At 56.2% G+C, this 17,864-nt stretch overlaps 5 protein-coding genes across 5 annotated transcripts in view; 1 reads left to right on the top strand and 4 right to left on the bottom strand.

Moving 5' to 3' along the window:
- PTSG_12919 (pyridoxine biosynthesis protein pyroA) overlaps positions 1–1,371 on the bottom strand; it is a 4,026-nt gene extending 2,655 nt beyond the window's left edge. The window contains exons 1-5 of the mRNA XM_004989050.1: positions 1,037–1,371; positions 836–927; positions 664–724; positions 410–516; positions 6–146 (exon numbers count right to left, since the gene is read on the bottom strand). Of these exons, the coding sequence (XP_004989107.1) occupies positions 6–146; positions 410–516; positions 664–724; positions 836–927; positions 1,037–1,073 (438 nt within the window). The 5' untranslated portion in view covers positions 1,074–1,371. The remainder of the gene's footprint in view (positions 1–5; positions 147–409; positions 517–663; positions 725–835; positions 928–1,036) is intronic.
- On the bottom strand, positions 1,360–4,334 carry PTSG_12918 (uncharacterized protein; the record flags this gene model as incomplete). The annotated part of the gene is made up of 7 exons (XM_004989049.1): positions 1,360–1,624; positions 2,010–2,251; positions 2,514–3,109; positions 3,341–3,431; positions 3,635–3,748; positions 3,931–4,064; positions 4,187–4,334. The coding sequence occupies 7 exons, from the start codon at positions 4,332–4,334 to the stop codon at positions 1,471–1,473; spliced, it is 1,479 nt and encodes a 492-aa protein (XP_004989106.1). The 3' UTR covers positions 1,360–1,470.
- Positions 4,335–4,588: 254 nt separating this feature from the next.
- PTSG_09750 (uncharacterized protein) lies at positions 4,589–7,221 on the bottom strand. The gene is made up of 4 exons (XM_004989048.1): positions 6,519–7,221; positions 6,037–6,282; positions 5,491–5,718; positions 4,589–5,280 (listed from the first exon to the last, which is right to left on the bottom strand). The coding sequence occupies exons 1-4, from the start codon at positions 6,879–6,881 to the stop codon at positions 4,762–4,764; spliced, it is 1,356 nt and encodes a 451-aa protein (XP_004989105.1). The 5' UTR covers positions 6,882–7,221; the 3' UTR covers positions 4,589–4,761.
- A 1,270-nt stretch (positions 7,222–8,491) lies between these two features.
- On the bottom strand, positions 8,492–10,962 carry PTSG_09749 (uncharacterized protein; the record flags this gene model as incomplete). The annotated part of the gene is made up of 6 exons (XM_004989047.1): positions 10,420–10,962; positions 10,140–10,274; positions 9,823–9,942; positions 9,413–9,608; positions 9,056–9,174; positions 8,492–8,768 (listed from the first exon to the last, which is right to left on the bottom strand). Exons 1-6 carry the CDS (start codon positions 10,650–10,652, stop codon positions 8,492–8,494), a joined length of 1,080 nt encoding a protein of 359 aa, XP_004989104.1. The 5' UTR covers positions 10,653–10,962.
- Positions 10,963–11,379: 417 nt separating this feature from the next.
- Positions 11,380–17,783, top strand: PTSG_09748 (uncharacterized protein; the record flags this gene model as incomplete). Its single annotated transcript, XM_004989046.1, has 10 exons — positions 11,380–13,551; positions 13,747–13,831; positions 14,227–14,328; positions 14,739–14,855; positions 14,994–15,200; positions 15,409–15,507; positions 15,759–15,932; positions 16,272–16,420; positions 16,762–17,491; positions 17,751–17,783. The coding sequence occupies exons 1-10, from the start codon at positions 12,098–12,100 to the stop codon at positions 17,781–17,783; spliced, it is 3,150 nt and encodes a 1,049-aa protein (XP_004989103.1). The 5' UTR covers positions 11,380–12,097.
- Between the last annotated feature and the right edge of the window lie 81 nt (positions 17,784–17,864).

The raw sequence follows: 17,864 nt of genomic DNA, 5'->3' as shown, positions 1-17,864 counted from the left end.
CACACACACACACACACACACACACACACAAACACACACACACATACACGCTCACACACACACACACACACACACACACACCGACCGTCTGCGGGTGTGAGCACTTCGCTCTCGTCGATAAAGTCACAGTCCAGCGACTGAAGAATCTGGACAACGCAGCGTGCAGGCAATGCAAAGAGGTCAGTGAGAACCAAGCCATATTATCAAGACAAGGAACGGGTGTCAACACGTTTGTTGTGTAGTTCGGTGTTTGCATGCATGCATACATGTGCACAGACAGACAGACACACACACACACACAGAACATACACAAACAGAACATACACACACGCACAAACAGATCACACACACACACACACACACACACACACACACACACACACACACACACGCAGAACATGTGCACAACCTGCGCCTCGACAAAGTGACCGATGCGGGCCTTGGCCATGACGGGGATGGTGACGGCTGCCTTGATTTCCTTGATCAACTTCGGGTCAGACATGCGCGCCACACCGCCTGTGGCATGTGGAGGTGAGTGGCATTTCATGAGAGGGCGCGTGAGAGTACTGGCGATGCTTGAGGCTCACACGAATCGCATGCTTACCTCGCACACACACAACATAACACACACACACACACACACACACACACACACACCCACACCTTCAGCGCGAATGTCGGCGGGAACACGCTCAAGCGCCATGATGGCGCATGCGCCGCTCTTCTGCAGACCATGCAAAGGAACAGCAGAGTGTCAGAGTAAGCGGTACGCTCAAGCACCCTCGCTCGCAAACCACACACAGCATCTCCCCCCCCCCCCCAAACACACACGCACCTCTGCCACTTGGGCCTGCTTGGCGTTGACAACGTCCATGATGACGCCGCCCTTCAGCATCTGCGCCAAGCCCGCCTTGACCGTGTACGTGCCTGCGTACCAAGCCACACGCGGCCATCATTCCGTGAACAACCGCTGCACAGGTGCAACGCGTGGCAGCAACCGTATCCAACACACACACACACACACACATACACACACCTGTTTGCTGGGCATCCTTCTCTGTGGTATCAGCCATGGCTGCAACGTTGTCTGTCGTTCGTTGTATTGTTCTGCTCTCCTACTGCGCTGCACTGGGCTGGATGAAAAATGAAGCAACATTCGATCGTCCGTGCATGTGCGGTCGCACCAACAACAGGGTGCGCAATGTGTTGCAAGACCGCCAGCTAGCAGCCACAGCGGCCACACACACACACACACACACACATGCATGCTTCTTGCTTGCTTCATCTCATCACCACTGATGGTTGTTGCGCCAAGCCGTCGCGAAACACAAACAAAAACAAATCTGCATCAGCAATTTGGTGGATATAGACGATAGCGCAGTTTTGATGCGCATTCACAAGCCAAACGCTGCGTTTAATTGCCACGAGTTGTATACAAGCGCAGGACACGACACCACATGACGAGCCCCGTCAGCTTGTTGTGCTCGTTGTGCTCGCTGTGCTCGGTGAGTTCAATGCTGCTTCCACGTCTGTGATGGTCTTGGGGCAGTGGCGAGAAAGAACAGTGGAACGGCCATTCACCAACGCAACATCGTCCTCAATGCGCACCCCAATGCCGCGGTACCTGTGGTGTGTGTGGTGGGGGGGTCGACGATATTACCTCAATTCTTATATGATTGTTAGCATTCCAAAGCATTAATGAATTTCATGAGTGCTGGAACGTTCAGTCTTGCACGTTTAGGATTGGCAGAGATACGGATGGAGAGTGAATGGGCCCTCGCACGAGCGTCGTCCGCCGGCGCCAACAGCAGGGGGGGGGGGGGGGGGGTGGAAGGGGGTTGAATTGAGTTGACGTTGACATGTTGGTGCGATACACACACAAATACACTCGTACGTGCAAGGAAATCTGTTTAAAGTCAATCCCATCCACCCCATCCATCCTCACCCGTTACAAAGCCCACCCTCTCCTCCACCTCCACCATTACAACCTCCCCCACGTTGTTGCTCACCTCTCTGGGAACCTGGCGTCCTGCGGCACGTACATGCCCGGCTCCACCGTCACCACCATGCCGTCCTCAAAGCTCTGCGCCATCGGCACCGTGCGCGTGTCGTGCACATCCAAACCAATGTAGTGGCCGATGGCGTGCGGGCACAGATCACGTAGGATGGTGGCGCGTGCCGCCTTGGGGCTTGCATGCGACAGCAGGCCAAGCTGCAGCGCCTCCACCTCAAGCGCAGGCATAAACACGTTCTGCGTGCGTGAATGTGTGTGTGTGTGTGAATGTGTGTGTGTGTGTGTGAAAGAGAGTCAGTTACAAAAAGCGAGTCAGTTACAAACACTTTTGAAGCGCCGCACACACACAATCACGCAACCACATACAACCACACACACACACACATACACGCCAACACACAACCTCCCCTCCCCTCCACCCCCCATCCCCCCAACACACACACAACCTCCCCTCCACCCCCCTCCCCAACACACACAACAAGCACACAACAACACCCACGTGGTGCAGGTCCTGTAAGCTGGTGACGGTGCGGGTGTCGAGGGCATCGAGGCACTTGAGCTGCACGCGGAGCACGGCGTTATACACGTCGGCCTGCGCAGCGGAGAAGCGACCGCCAACTGGCCAGCACCGCGTAATGTCGCTGCAGTACAGCCCATATTCGCACCCGGCGTCCACCAGCACCAAGTCGTGGTCGTCTGTGCCCACGGGCATGCTGTTCTCCACGTAGTGCAGCGTGAGGGCGTTGGAGCCGCCAGCTACGACGGGCGGATAGGCGTGCATGGAGGCGCCCTGCTGGCGGAACGCGTTCTCCAAATGCGCGTCAATGGCGTGCTCGTTCTGGCCCACGTGCGCCGTGCCCATCGTCACGCGGAACCCCTGTGACGCAATGGACGCCGACGCCTGCATCATCTCAACCTCATGCGCAGACTTGAGCAGCCGCGCACGGTCGATGGGGCGAGAAGCGGGCAGCGTCTTGTCAGAGGGCACGTGCTTCAAGATGGACGTCAGGAACGAGCCGTCGTGCTGCTGCGTCGACGACACCACTGGCGTGTACTGCCGCGCATACCGGCTCCCCAGCACATGCTCCAGCTGGTCTGTCACATGTGGTGCGCGCGCGTGCGTGTGTGTTTTGTGTGTGCGCGTGTGTTTTGTGTGTGCGACAAGAGGGGTGAGATTGTAGACGCAAGAATGGGCTGCGAGGAAACCGTGACTTGCATACACGTGTATGCAATCGGACGCACACGCGCTGATGTATACATACGCACAGGTTCACACACACACACACACGAACACACACACATACACACACACACACACACACCAACCGGCGTATGCTGGTTCTACGGCTGGCCCACATCTGCTGGCCGCTTCCTCGGCAGTCATGCGCGCTCCGTTCCACAGCCGGTCCGACGCAGACTGCAAACGTGGAGCGAAAGACAAAGAAAGGAAGGGTAGAAATGAATGGACACTGGTGTCAGTCAAAGAAAGGAGTGGCAAACGCAAAGGTGGCGGCAACACTGTGTACATGTCCTGTGTACATCCCATCCTCGCCCTTGCGCGTGCCCAGTCGAAGCAGCAGCAGCAGCAGCAGCAGCAGCAGTGGTGTCTGTTCACAGCACCTGCTGCTTGGTGACGAGGATGGTGCGCTCAATCTGCTGTGCTTCGCTTGTGATGAGGATGAACGCCGCAGGTGTCTCGCGTGCAAGCCCCGTCAAATAAAAGAAGTTGCTGTTCTGTTGGGTAGGAGTGGGGTCAGCGAGTGCGGCTGTGAGCGCCTGTGGTCGAATTGCCTCATGTCAAGCACCGTGCACGAGCATGCGCACAAATTGAATGTAGCTCTCATCTTCACACTCACACACACGCACACTTGCGCATATGTACGCAAACACAAACACTCACACACATACACACACACCTGTCTGAATCTGTATGGGATGTCGTTGGTCATCAGAACTGTGGGTGCTGAAGGGACGATGACGATGCTTTGTGGGGGCACGTTGTGAGCCACCGCCTCGTGGCGCCTTCGCAACTCATCACTTGGCGGGTGTGCTGTGAACGGTACGCATCAGTGGGGGGAGTGTGGATGAGGTTGATGCGTGATGAGTGTGATGGAAGGAAGGGGTTGATCCATGATTGTGACACGCAAACAAAAGGTCATCACACACACACACCTGGGAGGCGGCAGGATGACAGCTGTTGCTGCTGGTGTCGGTGCTGGGTGCCAGTGAGCGAGGAAGACGACAGCCACAACAACCTGCGGTGGCGAGCTGCCGTCGCCATGCATCGCCTTCCGGCAACGAGGGCCGTTCCCGACAGCATGTTGTGGTGGCGTGTTTTGCGTGCGTGTGGAAATGCGCCGGCTGTGAGTGGAAGGAACATCCAACTGCCGTTTGTTCTCCTGACTCTCTTTGTTTGTCCCTGCCGCTGCAACACACACACACACACACGACCACACATGCTCTTCTCCTCTTCTTGCTTGTCTTTGCATCTCGAGTCGTTCCCTTCCCTTTATTTGTTTGCACAAGTGAAGAAGAACCAAAGCATGTCTTTGAACACACAAGCACAATGCACAGAGAGAAATGTACACATATGGGGTCACAGCAAGACACAAAACCACCAGAGGGGCACAGTTATAATGTAAGTACACGTCCTTCACGCGTCATCCACGCATCATCCACGCATCATCCACATTCTCCTTTTCCTTTCACATCATCGCCATCATCACACGTCAGGCCACCGCCGTGGCTCAGACGGCGTTGTCCCCGGTCTGTGGCGGCGGCACAACGCCGTCGTCGTTGGATGTCGTCACGTCTGCAGAGTTTGACTTGGCGCGCTTGCGGGTGACAACGACGGCAGCAACGGCGGCCACGAGCACGAGCACGCCCACGACAATGCCGGCCACAGCGCCGCCAGAGAGGGAGGCTGCCGAGGACGCGTCGTTGTTGGGGTTGGCGGTGGTGGTGACGGGGTCGCCAAGGCCAATCTCAGTGGTGGACCTCGGGTAGCTGTTGGGCGTGGTGTACACGTTCTTCTTGGTCGTCGTGTAGGCCTGCGTGGTGGTGGCCGTCGTGTAGGCCTTGGTGGTTGTCGTTGTCGTCGTGTAGGCGGGCGGCGTGGTGGTGTATGCTGCCTCCGTGGTGGTTGTTGTGTACGGGCGGTTGGTGGTCGTGTAGCCCTGGGTGGTGCTGTCGGGCACGGTGTCGTTCTTGAGAAGGCACTCCTCGTGCCACGTGCAGTTGCTGTTGTACGAGCACTCGCCCTCATCCTGTCAATGGTTCGTGGTGGCAAAGGTGGTGGTGGTGATGATGGTGGTGGTGGCGGAGATGATGATGATGGTGAGCATGGTGGAGGCAATGGTGAGGAGAGTTGAAACACAAACCCCGAGCAACAAGAACAAGAAGAACACGAACAACGACCAGAAACAACACGAACAACAAGGACCATCTCGCAGCAAGTTCAGTCCCCTTCTCCTTACCTGAATGTAGACGCATGGGTGCTGCATGGCGTAGCAGAAGCCGGTGTAGTCCCACTGGCAGCCGTAGTGGGCCTCGCAGTCCACGCGGTAGGCGTAGTCGCACGCGTACGCGTTCAGGGGCTCGCACGTGCCAACCATCTCGCATGTGGTGGTGGTGGTGGTTGTCGTCGTGGTCGTGGGGCAGTTCTCCTCAAGCTGGCAGCCAACGACGCTGGTGCAGTTCTCGGTCTGAAGAAGATGAAGAGGAGGAAACAGCAAACAAAGGGATTGGTGAGCGTGGCGCATCACACACGGGTCGTTGGAAGTAGCAAAGCTGTGTAGCAAGCTGTGTAGCAAGCTGTGTAGCAAGCTGTGTAGCAAGCTGTGTAGCAAGCTGTGTAGCAAGCCTTGAGAACTCCAAAAGCAAGCACACACACACTCCCTCCCTCACACACACACACACACACACACACACACACACACACACACACACACACACACACACACACACACACACACACACACACACACACACACACACACACACTCACACACTCACTCACTCACCGCAATGTACTCGCAGCCAAAGACAATGTCCATGCACTGGCCGGTGTAGTCCCACTGGCAGAGCTCGTTGTCATTGCATGATTGAGCGTCGTACAGCTGGGAGCACGGCTTGGCCTTCTCCGTGCACACAGAGGGGCACGTGGTGGTTGTGGTGGTGGTTGTCGTCGTAGTCGTCGTCGTGGTGGTGGTCGTTGTTGGGCAGTCCTCGATCACCATGCACTGCTGGTAGTACACGCATGCCTCAGCCTGTTGTGCAAACGCAGATGTGGGTGGACGCGTGGCAGCTTATGAGCAACACAGAACCGGCCAATGCACGACAACAGAAATGTAGGAGACACACAAGCAGCACCAAGTGCACTCAACACACAGACACAATCAAGCTTACACACACACACACACACACACACACACACAATCCAACTCACTCACACACACACAATCCAACTCACTCACACACAACGACACAAACGCAGAGCACTCACGGTGCGGTTGGAGCAGCCGAGGTCCTTGTCCTTGCACGAGTTGGTGTAGTCCCACTCGCACGCGTCCTCAGCCTGGCACGCCTGCGCATCGTAGATCTGCGAGCACGGCTTGGGCTTGTCCACGCACAGAGAGGTGCAGGTGGCGGTGGTTGTCGTCGTGGATGAAAAGGTGGGGCCCGTGCCAGAGCCAGAGCCAGAGCCATCCATCGTTGTAGACGTGGTCGTCGGTACTGTGGTCGTCTGCAGTGTGGGGCCTGTGCCAGAGCCTGAGCCATCTGTCGTGGGTGCTGTGGAGGTGGTCTGTCCCGAAGCGAGGCAGGCGCAGACGAGCAGCGCCGCAGCTGTAAACAGCATAGTCTTCATCGTGCCGATGGCGTGTATCGAAGCGTAGGTGCTAGTGTGTTTGGTTGATGCGAGAGGGTGTGTAAAAGCCTCGATGCGTCGAAGAGTGCGTTGGAGAGTGTGCGAGAGTGAAGCTGGTGTTGCCGAAGCTAGTGAAGCTGTGATATCCAAAGCAGGGCTGGGTCCTGGTCTCAATCGCAATGCTGCTTCTCCTTCTCCTTCTGTTCCTCCTTATTTGTCCTTCTGCTTCAGCTTCCTGTTCTTCTGCTCCTTATCCTTGTGTCGCTATCGTCGATCAATGTCCTTGGGGCGTCTTGTGAGCGTCTTGTGCGAGTCTTGTGCGTCCTGTGCTTGTGCTGGCTCGAAGAGATGGCGATGATGAAAATGAACACTCGCTCGCCATCAGCGCCACATACATCGCCCGCCCGAGGTGCATTGTGGCCGCGTGCGCTCACACGCTCGCAGGAGCAGCCCCCATTATGCCGTGGCTTTCCTTCCCCTCTGTGTCAAAACCCTGAGTGCGCAGGCACGAACACCCATTGCTATTCACGGCGTTCTCAGGCTCGGGATGAGTGCGGCGTGACGTGAATGCGTCCCGTCATCGTGTCATGCACCCCTTTCTCTCTGTCTCAGCGAAGCCATTGCTGCCGTCCAGTTGTGAATGTGTGCATGTGTGTGTGTGTGTGTTGTGTGTTGTGTCGTGTGTGTTGTGTGTGTGTGTGTGTGTGTGTGTGTTGCGCGCGTGCTTGCTCTGTGTGCATGTGCATGTGTGTCTCATGGCACATGGTTGCTCGCTGCCTGCGCGCCTGCCTTGGTTCGTGCATCGTTGCTGTTGCCGTTGTTGCTTGCTTGCTTCTTGCTGGGTGTGGAAGGACCAATGCGCCAAAATTCTGCTGCCGGGAAATTTGAATTTCGACAGGAAATGGCTGAAATGACACAACAAACAACAGCAAACAGACAGAAGCGCACCTGCCACTCACCCGCCTCCCACCATGATTTGAATGTGAATGTGTCGGGTCACAACATCACATCACAGTCAAACCAACCCCTTGCTTGCTCGGTTGCATTGTGGGACTGTGTACTTGCAGTTGTAACGTTGTAAAGGCACAGCTCCTGACAGGAAACGTCATATGGGACACGCGTGAAGAACAACACACACACACACACACACACACACACACACACACACATCGACACAACAAAGGGGGTGGGGATGCAATGCACCATCATCATCAACAGCCATCACCAACAGCACCGTCGTCATCGTCATTGGTAGCAGTAGCATCATTGAGGTCGTAAGCAAAACAACAAAACCGAACACAGAACACAGAAACGAGCAAAGGGGAACAAGGTGGGGGGGGGCAACCTAGGTATGGTACGCGGCAGAAAATAAAACAACACACAACCAACAGCGGAACAAGGCGGCACGACATTCTCTTTCTCAAACACACACACATGTAAGCGAGCTAATTAAGCGAGGACTTTCACACAACAACAAAAACAACAAAGGCAAAAACGGTCAAGCAAACGGCGGCGACACGCGAAAGAGACAACCGGACAACCCTCTCCATCACCACGTGTACATCATCGTGTTTGCAGCCTGTACTGCACTTGGCACACACACACGCACATCAGTTATCGTCGTTGTCGGTGTCGTCCTGATCTTCGAGCGGCCCCGCCGATTGCGCAAACACATCCGCACTCGCGTTTGCGTTCGGCGCCGATGACGACGACGACAAGAGGGGCGTGGCTGCCGTGTGTGCTGCGGGGTGTACTGATGGCTGCGCTGTTGCAGCCGCGGCGTAGTCCCGCGAGAGGAGGCGGGCAAAGAGAATGGCGCCAAAGAGCGTGCCCAGCAGCGCGCCAGACACGACATCCGCCGGCGAGTGACGGTGATCAGACACTCGGCTGTCGTTGTTGTTGTGATGGCGGGGAGGGGAGGGGGGTGTTGAGGGTTAGGTGGAGGCGTTTCGTTGGAAGACGTGACATTGGGAGAGCGTTTCGGTGATTCACGGGGAAACGGTGGTAACACTTCACAGCAACCAAACACGTCAGCACACACACACACACACACACACACACAACACATAACACACACACACACACACACACACACACACACACCACACACAAAACACAACACACAAAACACAACACAACACAACACACGCACACACACAAACACAGCAACGCACCTTGCAGCAACAAAGGCTGCAAAGACGATGGGCCAGAAGCAGGCGAGATAGCCAATGTCGGCGACCATGAGGCCAAAGCGACTGTACCACCGCCGCGCAGCGTCGCGCCACGGCAGGTTCTGAAACAACACGAAATAAAGAAAATGGGGGTGGGGGGAGGGGGATGGACGAGAGGATTGGAAAAGGAGAACAAGGTGAGGGCTAGAGGATGGCGCGGAAGATGGGGGCCAGATCAACACAGATGAAGTTTGTGGAACACACACAGACAGACACACACACGCACACGCACACACACGCACACACACACACACACACACACACACACACACACACACACACACACACACACACACTGACCACGCGGCGGAAGTATGCAGTCCAGATGAAGTAAGCGGTGAGGAAGACGCCGCAGGAGAAGGTGGTGCTGGAATGGCCAGAGGGAAATGACTCGCGCGCGTTTGAGCCAACCTGCTGCGTGCACACAATCACGCCGTCGGCGTCAAATGACGCGACTGCATCGTGCGACCCCAGGCACCGCGCAACAAAGTCGGGCCTGGAATGATGGCGCGTACGCGCGAGAGAGAGCGAATGATACAGTGGACACGGTGTGTGAGAGAATGATACAGTCAACAAGATGAAGGTGCGCCGCACGGAAACACACACACACACACACACACACACACACAACGAATTTCACAACTCCCTCCCTCTCTCCATCTCTCTCCATCTCTCCCCACCCCGCCCTCCCTCCCCTAACCCAACCGTACCTCGGCTCGCCAATCCAGATCTTGGTAAACTCAGTAAAGGCAACAGTGTAGAAGAAGCCCTCCAACATGCCCAGGCCCACGTTGAACCCCATAATCACCCGCGTCTTCAGCGTCACCGACCTGAACACACACACACACACACACACACACACACACACACACACACACATTTGGTTCGGAAACAGGAGCGGCGGCAACTCACAAGGTCAGCACACACCGCAGATTGTATCGTACGTTGCACATGCAGCAACACACTCCACCCTTCAACAAAAGCTCCCCTTTTTCTCTACACACACATGGATGCATGTGATACTCACCGCACGAGCCAGATCTCCAGGCCAAGGACAACAAAGGCCATGGCGAAGATCCACAGGAGAAACGCCCATGTCGGAACAATCTCCTTCTCCACCATGGGATAGCGGTACAAGACATGGTTGAACTCATTCACAGTCCTGATTCATGGTGTGACACAACAGGTGTGAGACAGCATGCAACGACGGTTCTTGTTGAGCATGGCACACACACACACGCATCGAAGCACACACACATGTCGAAGCACACCCGCCCCCCCGCCCCCAAACACACACACGCACTCACCAGTCTGTGTTCGCGTGGGCCTTTATTCTGGAGATGACAAGCAAGGCGAGGGCAGTGAAGAAGCTGGGCCACGAAATGTCGCGCCAGTACTTGAGGCCGGACGCGGGCAGGGATGGCGCACACCTTTGTACACTCCCTTGCACAAGCTGTGCCGTCATCTGTGGTTTGGATCCCACCGCCTGTGTCTCCTCTTCCAACTGCGACAGCTGCGATGTCACACTCTGGCGTGCCATGCTGATGCTTTCTATGGTGGGTGATGTAAACCTTTGATGCCTTCCCTGTCCTCAACCGCGTAAGTGAATGCGATGCACGCTCACTGCTCGTGTGATGTGATCTCGCCGCTGCAGTTTCTGGTGCGTATCCGCGACCTCGCTGGTATGCGCTGAATGCAAGAGCTCTGGCTCTGGCTCTGGAGGACAGGTGGAGGTGGTAGAGGCCGCGTGGCTACGACAACAGCGTTTGGTGGTGGTGAGAGAGTGGAGTGGGAGTGGGTGGTGCGAGAACAACACGGGGGTGGGGTGGGGATGGCACCTGCTGCACTGCTGCTTGTGCCTGTTGTTGTGCCTGGTGCTGAGTGCGACGTGCTCTTCCTTTGTGCTTTGTTGTTGTTGGAGGAGCAACGCAACGTGCGCCCTTCGCTCCTGGTTTTTCTGGAGCAGCAGGGCACGCGCCTCGCCCTGTTTCGTGTGGCAAAATCACTTCCTTGCGGCCCGTGAGCAAGTGGTCAGGAATGGCAAACGCAAATTTGCCACCAAGCACATTGTGCGACGACATCATGTGCTGTTGTGTGAAAGGATCGCTTTTCTTTTTTTTTCTTTTTTTTGTGGTTCGCGCAACAACGAACAGTCCTACCCCGCGCACGTCAGGTTCGATTGCGTTTTGCAGTGGCGATGGGCGTTTGGTTGGGTTTGTTGTGGTTGTCCGTGAGTTGGTATGTGTGGTGTGCGCAAACACAAGCACAAGCACCCCATACGCAAATGCACCACACACACACCAACCCATACCATACCGTGTTCTCTCCCAAAAGCATCACCTTCCAGCCTTCCCCCTTTCATACATCGCAACCCCCTTTCCACTCACTCACACACTCACTCACACTCACACTCGCATTCACACGCGCGCACACGCATACGAACACGAACAGACATACCAGCGTTTCCTGTTGGTGCGTGCGTGTCCCACGCTCTCCTTGCGTGAAGCCATTCACATCACGACGCAGTCAGATAACCAAGTCACCAAGCGAGCAAGTCAGGTTCTCAGGTGCAGACCACCCACCGCATTCTCTTGCAGCCACCACACAAGAGTGACTGAGACGATCGAAGCAACCAACCACCACAACCAACCGACCACAACGACGAAGCAAGAGCCAACCCTCCCCCTCCCCCACCGCTGCTTTCCGCACCGACACATTGCATCCATCAGCCATTCATTCACTCCACGACAAGCAACACAGCACCGACTCGCAGACCAGCCACACATATACAAGCACAGCAAACAAGTCAGTGCGTGAGCACACACACACACACACACACACACACACGCACACGCACACACACACACACACGCACACACACACGCACACGCATCCACACACACGCGCGCATGCACGCACGCATGCACGCACCATCCACTCACCCATAACCACTCCAACAACAGCACAGCATCCCCCAGCCCCAGCATGCTCCCGTCAGGTGCAAGGGGCAAAGCAACAACAACATCCACAACGACCGCGGACGGCACGACCCAGAACCGACCTCACATGGAGTCGCGTCCGCCCGTCCCTCGCGCGAGCAGCGCACAATGCCTCGTTTGGCCACCGTCCAAGAACCCCGAGCCGCGCGCTGGCAACGGCAGCAGCGATGGTAAGGCCGCCCCAGCACCGGCGCATGCACTTCCCAAGGCTCAACAGGATACAACCAGCCCCGCGGGCTCCGATCAGGCCAAGGCATCCGAAGGTACATCAACACCAACGACGTCGACCACGATGACGGCCCAACATGCAGCAACGGCAACCAGCGGCACAGGGCGTTCCTCACCACCGGCAACGCCCCCAACGCGCACGTCATCGTCCATGCCTGCATCCGTGACTACAACGCCAACCAAGGACGCCCAGGCCACAAACAACACTCAGAGTAGCAGCAACGCTGCAGGCAACACTGCAAGCAGCACCAAAGACACCAGCAGCAGCAGCAGCACCACCCGTCATCGTCGTCCTGCCAACGACGACGACGACGACGACGACGATTATGGCCATGCCGATCCTGGCCTTTGCCGCCGTATGGGCCGGAACACGATGAATCTGACGTCCCTGTTGCGCACGGAGGGTGTTGCCTACGACGATAGCCAAGGCAGCGCGGGCACAGGCAACCCAGCTTCATCATCGTCGTCATCATCAGCAAGACCAGCATCAGCATCGTCACGTAGTCAACAAGGCCCGTCACTCCGCCGCAGCAGCAGCAGCCTGCACCCTAACGATGATGACAGCAGAGGCAGGAAGCAGGACAGCCACCTCAACGTACAGCAACAGCACGGCACAGGCCTGCACGTGTCCACCTCCGCCATCAACTTTCCCACCACCTCTGCTAGCAGCGATGGGTTTGCCGCCGAGACACACGGGCAGCGCGCACAGCAGTCCCTCACCTCAACATCGTCGGCCTTCTACGACAAGCCGAGCACAAAGCGCCGCCCGCGCGGTGCAAGCCTGAGTCTCCACGGACCCAATCAGACATCGAGGATGGTGACGTTGGCGGCAGAGGCGGATAATTTGCGGAGGCGTTCGCGAAGCATGCGCAACAGGAAGAACAAGATGCAGCGCAAGCAGCAACAGCTGCTGCAGCACGGCAGGTCCGCGCACGCAGGGTTTGGCGCATTTTCCATGCATGCAAGCAACGGAGACTTTGGCTTGCCTGCAGGCAGCTTCTACCGCGGCAGCTTGGAGTCGTACCCAGAAATCGCATCGTGGGACGAGGAAGACGCAGAAGCAATTGGTGACGGCAGATACTCTGCATACATTGTGGAAGAGGTGTTGGAAGACTGGCACCACGAAACACTCATGCCATACGGCTGCTACTCACCAACGTGCCCTTGCAAGCGAGGCCCTTCCGGCAATGCAAGCACATGGCCACACTGCAAGTCAGTGAGCATGCATGCATGTGTATGTGTGTATGTGTAGATGTGTGTGTGGGTGTGTGTGGGTGTGTGTGGGTGTGTATGTGTGTGTGAAGGGGATTGTGTCAGCAACTGTGCTGCAACTGATGTATGTGTGCACTGAAGCTCGCAGGCTTGCATGTCGCTCATCCCCATCTCCGTCATCTCCAACATGTGCAGGTGCTACACGGCGTCATGCACACGCGAACACCGCCAGTCGTACTGGCAGTGCCCCAAGCTCAAGAAGCTCGTCATGCGTGAGAGGGTGAGTTGTGACTACGAGTGCTGTTGTTTGACTTGTGGACATCTTCACTCAATTGTTGTGCTCGTGTCGGTGACCATGTGTGCAAGGGTCAATGTCGGGGTAAATGGGTATTTGTTCACGTGGTCATGTGTTCATGCGGATCTCATTGCTGTTTCTGTATCTGATTTCTGACAAACGCGAACAACCATCAATTGTTCGTGCATATGTTGTGGCTCCATCAAAACCGCACCTCACCCTCACGTGCGACCTCTCATTTCCCACCACGCGTGACCACGTGCCATCACTGCCACTATCACTGCCACTATCACTGCCACTATCACTGCCACTATCACTGCCACTATCACTGCCACTATCACGGTCACCGCCGCGCATGTACACGTGTGCGCCGCGTGCAGCTGAAATATGCCCTGTCAGCAACAAAACGACAGCAGGCTGAGGTGGGCCCATACATGTCCTTCCTCCCCAGCAGCCTCTGCGCACACGTCGTCGACATCATGGTGCGTGATGGTGTCACGCGTGCGTGTGTGTGTGTTGTGTGTGTGTGCGTGTGTGTGTGTGCGTGTATGCGTGTGTGTGTGTCTGTGTGTGTGTCTGTGTGTGTGTGTTGTGTGTGTTGTGTGTGTGTGTGTGTGGTCGCTTGCGTGCATGCTTGCATGCAAGCATGCACGGAGTCATCAGAGTTTACGGCCGGAGGCCCGCTCTTAGTGTCATGGTGGAGTCTCCCTTGGCGAATGTAACCATACGCACCCTACTTTAGCCGCCCACTATTTCACACAGAGGCTCTCTCACTCATGCATACACATGTTACTCACACGCGTATAAATTTATGCATTTCCACCCACTCCCTCGCTTGCTCACCTCCCCCCCCCGCTCCAACGTACCCACGCATATCCACATCTGGTTGCAGAACGAGACTGACGATGCAGATGAGGACGAAATGGCGTCGGCGTTGACAGGCAGCGGTGCTGTTCTCTTTGCAGACGCGTCCGGGTTCACCCGTCTCACGGAGCGCCTCTCAAAGCTGGTGAGCTGGCCACATGTGATGCTTTGAGAAGGCGAGGGTGCGAGGGTGGAGCATGCATGCATGCATGCATGCATGCATGTGAACGCGTTAACGCACACACACACACACACACACACACACAACCCTTATCCCTGGCAGCCGAACGGAGCAGAGCTGCTGTGCAGCGTGCTCAACGCGTTCTTCGAGGTGCTGGTTGAGATTGTGCAGCACTACGGTGGCGACATCATCAAGTTTGCGGGCGATGCCCTGCTCATCACGTGGTCTGTGGGTGTTAGTCCCAACGCCGTTACGGAATTCCGGGACGCTGTTCTCCTCGCCGCCAAATGCTCGCTCGACATCCACGAGGTTGCATGCTTGCACGCATGAATTTCGTGTCTGCGTACGTGTGTGCATGTATGTGTGTGTGTGTGTGTGTGTGTGTGTGTGTGTGTGTGTGTGTGTGTGTGTGTGTGTGTGTGTGCTTCCTGCGCTGCATCAACTGTCATTGCCTCACCCTGCGCTCCTCCCCCTAACTCCTCTCCGTCCATCACCTCCGCACATTCGGTACGAACAGCGCTTGCACAACTACAAGGCGACCGTCATTGATGACGAAGAGATATTCCTCTCTCTCCATATGGGCATTGGCTGCGGACCGTACACTTCACTCCACGTGGTGCGTGTGTGTGTGCTTGTGCTTGGGCAATGCTCGAGTGCATATGCAAGTGCATTCACTCTTCCATACGTGGAGACATGCAACTTGCAACGCATGCAAGTGCCAACAGCTGCGCATGTTCAAACCTTTCCTTCGACTGTCTTCTTCTTTTTCACACTCGCACCTTCATACTCGCACTCACCATCATGCCCGCCAACACCCGTTCCCTCCACACAAACCTCACACATCACATTGCACGCGTCCCTCTACAGGGTGGCGCACTGCAGCGCATGGAGTTTATCATTGATGGTCCACCAATGGCCCAAATTGGCGTGGCCGAGCCTCTGGCCGAGCCTGGCGAGACGGTCCTTTCGCCAGAGGCCTGGCAGGAACTAAAATCCACCGACGCCATCGGCACAAGCGTTGTCATCCTCCACGAACGCGCGGTGCGTGCATGTGCTTGTGCATGTGTGTGTGTGTGTGTGCATGTGTGTGCATGTGATTGTGTATATTTGTATATGCGTGTGTACGTGTGCATGTGCTTGTGCATGTGTGTGTATGCGTTTGTGCTTTCGCGTTTGTTCGCACCCATTTGCGCTCGTAAGCGCTGGCACACCTCGTAGACCTCGGTCTTGGCCTGTGTGTGCTGGTTGCGTCTGTATACCTCTTCGCACTCGTGCGTAAATGCATGCACGTCACAACAAAACGTCACTTCCTCAACGTCCCCTTACACGCCTCCCCACCCCACTTGCTCCACAACCCGCCCCAACCCAACGCCCCAACAGCGCGTGCAGAACCACGAGCGCAAGGCAGCAGTGCCAAAGGCGGTACACTCCCGGTTCATGCGGCTCGACAAGCTGCTGGTGGCACCGCCAGCACCGCCCGTCCGGAGGGAGGCGCATCTGCGCGCCAAGCACTTGCCCGTGCTCAAGAGGTGAAGTTGCGTGTGTGGTGATGGCATGACGCAAGCTGGAGGGATGTTGGTTGTGGATTTGGCTGCGGGAGGGGGGGGGGCGGGGTTGTGGAGGATGCGGGATGGTGTGTCTTAATCAACTTGACACGAGTGCAATCATCAACTCACACACAAACACACACACACACACAAACACACACACAAACACAAACACAACACACACACAACACAACACACACACAACACACACACACACAACACACACACAACACACACACAACACACACACAACACACACACACACACACACACAACACACACACACACACACACACAAACACACACATATACACACACAACAGGTACATTCCGCGGGCAGTGACGCGCCAGCTGGACGCCGGGCATTCGGGCCACCTTGCTGAAATGCGCGAAGTCTCCATTTTGTTTGTGCGGTTTGACAACTTCCAGCTCGACGCGAATCAGCTGATGGGCGGGGCGCATGAGGCTGTGGAACGCGGCAACGCCCTCATGCTGCACGTGCAGCACTGCATCTACACCTGGGAGGGCTCCATCAACAAGTTCATTGTGGACGATAAGGGCCTGCTCGTCTTGTGCGTGTTTGGGCTGCCGCCCATGAAACACGCGGATGACGCCATTCGCGCAACGAGCGCAGCGCGGCTGCTGGTGAAGGAGGCGCCAAAGGCCATGGCCAAGTTCAGGGCTGCAAGCAGGCTGGCACACAACCAGATCACGTGCTCCGTGGGCGTTTCAACCGGCCACGTCTTCTGCGGCGTTGTTGGCGCCACAAAGCGCCGTGAGTACACGGTCCTGGGACGCACCGTGAACCTTGCCGCGCGCCTGATGCAAGTTGCTGCCCCGAACGAAGTGCTCGTGTGCGAGACGACGCGTGACACCACGGAGGAGTACTTTGAGTATGTTGGCTCCCAGCGCACGCTCAAGGGCATTGGCAACACCACCGCCTTTGTTCCAACTGCACCCACGGAACCATCGACGAAGAAGGGGAAGAGTCTGCAGCAGCAGCGCATTGCACGCAGGCCCGAGATTCGTCACCTCTCCAACATCCTCAGCGAGGTGCGTATCGTGTCAAATGTGTGTGTGTGTGTGTGTGTGTGTGTGTGTGTGTGTGTGTGTGTGTGTGTGTGTGTGTGTGTGTGGTCAGACCACACACAATCCGTTATTCATATCGAGGTTTGACAGAAGGTTTGGCTTCGCGTTGGAGGAAAGAGGAGCTAAATAAAGACTCCGATGACAATTGTCGCAAACAAAATGTTAGGGAAAGGGTTGTGGAACTGGGGAATGCTTAAGTTACTTGGCCCTCTACACTACGCAGGACCCCATCACTTGCGTCCTCTATATAAAGTAAGGTGTTTTAGTCCTACAGAGACTAAGAAGAGAAAAACAGGGCAACAGACGATGAATATGGTCTTTCTTTATTATATGACGT

The sequence above is a fragment of the Salpingoeca rosetta genome (genome assembly GCF_000188695.1).
Source record: "Salpingoeca rosetta unplaced genomic scaffold supercont1.31, whole genome shotgun sequence".
In the NCBI taxonomy this organism is placed as follows: Eukaryota; class Choanoflagellata; order Craspedida; family Salpingoecidae; genus Salpingoeca; species Salpingoeca rosetta.
Note: the sequence above shows the minus strand (reverse complement) of the source record. Positions and strands in the feature narration are given on the sequence as shown.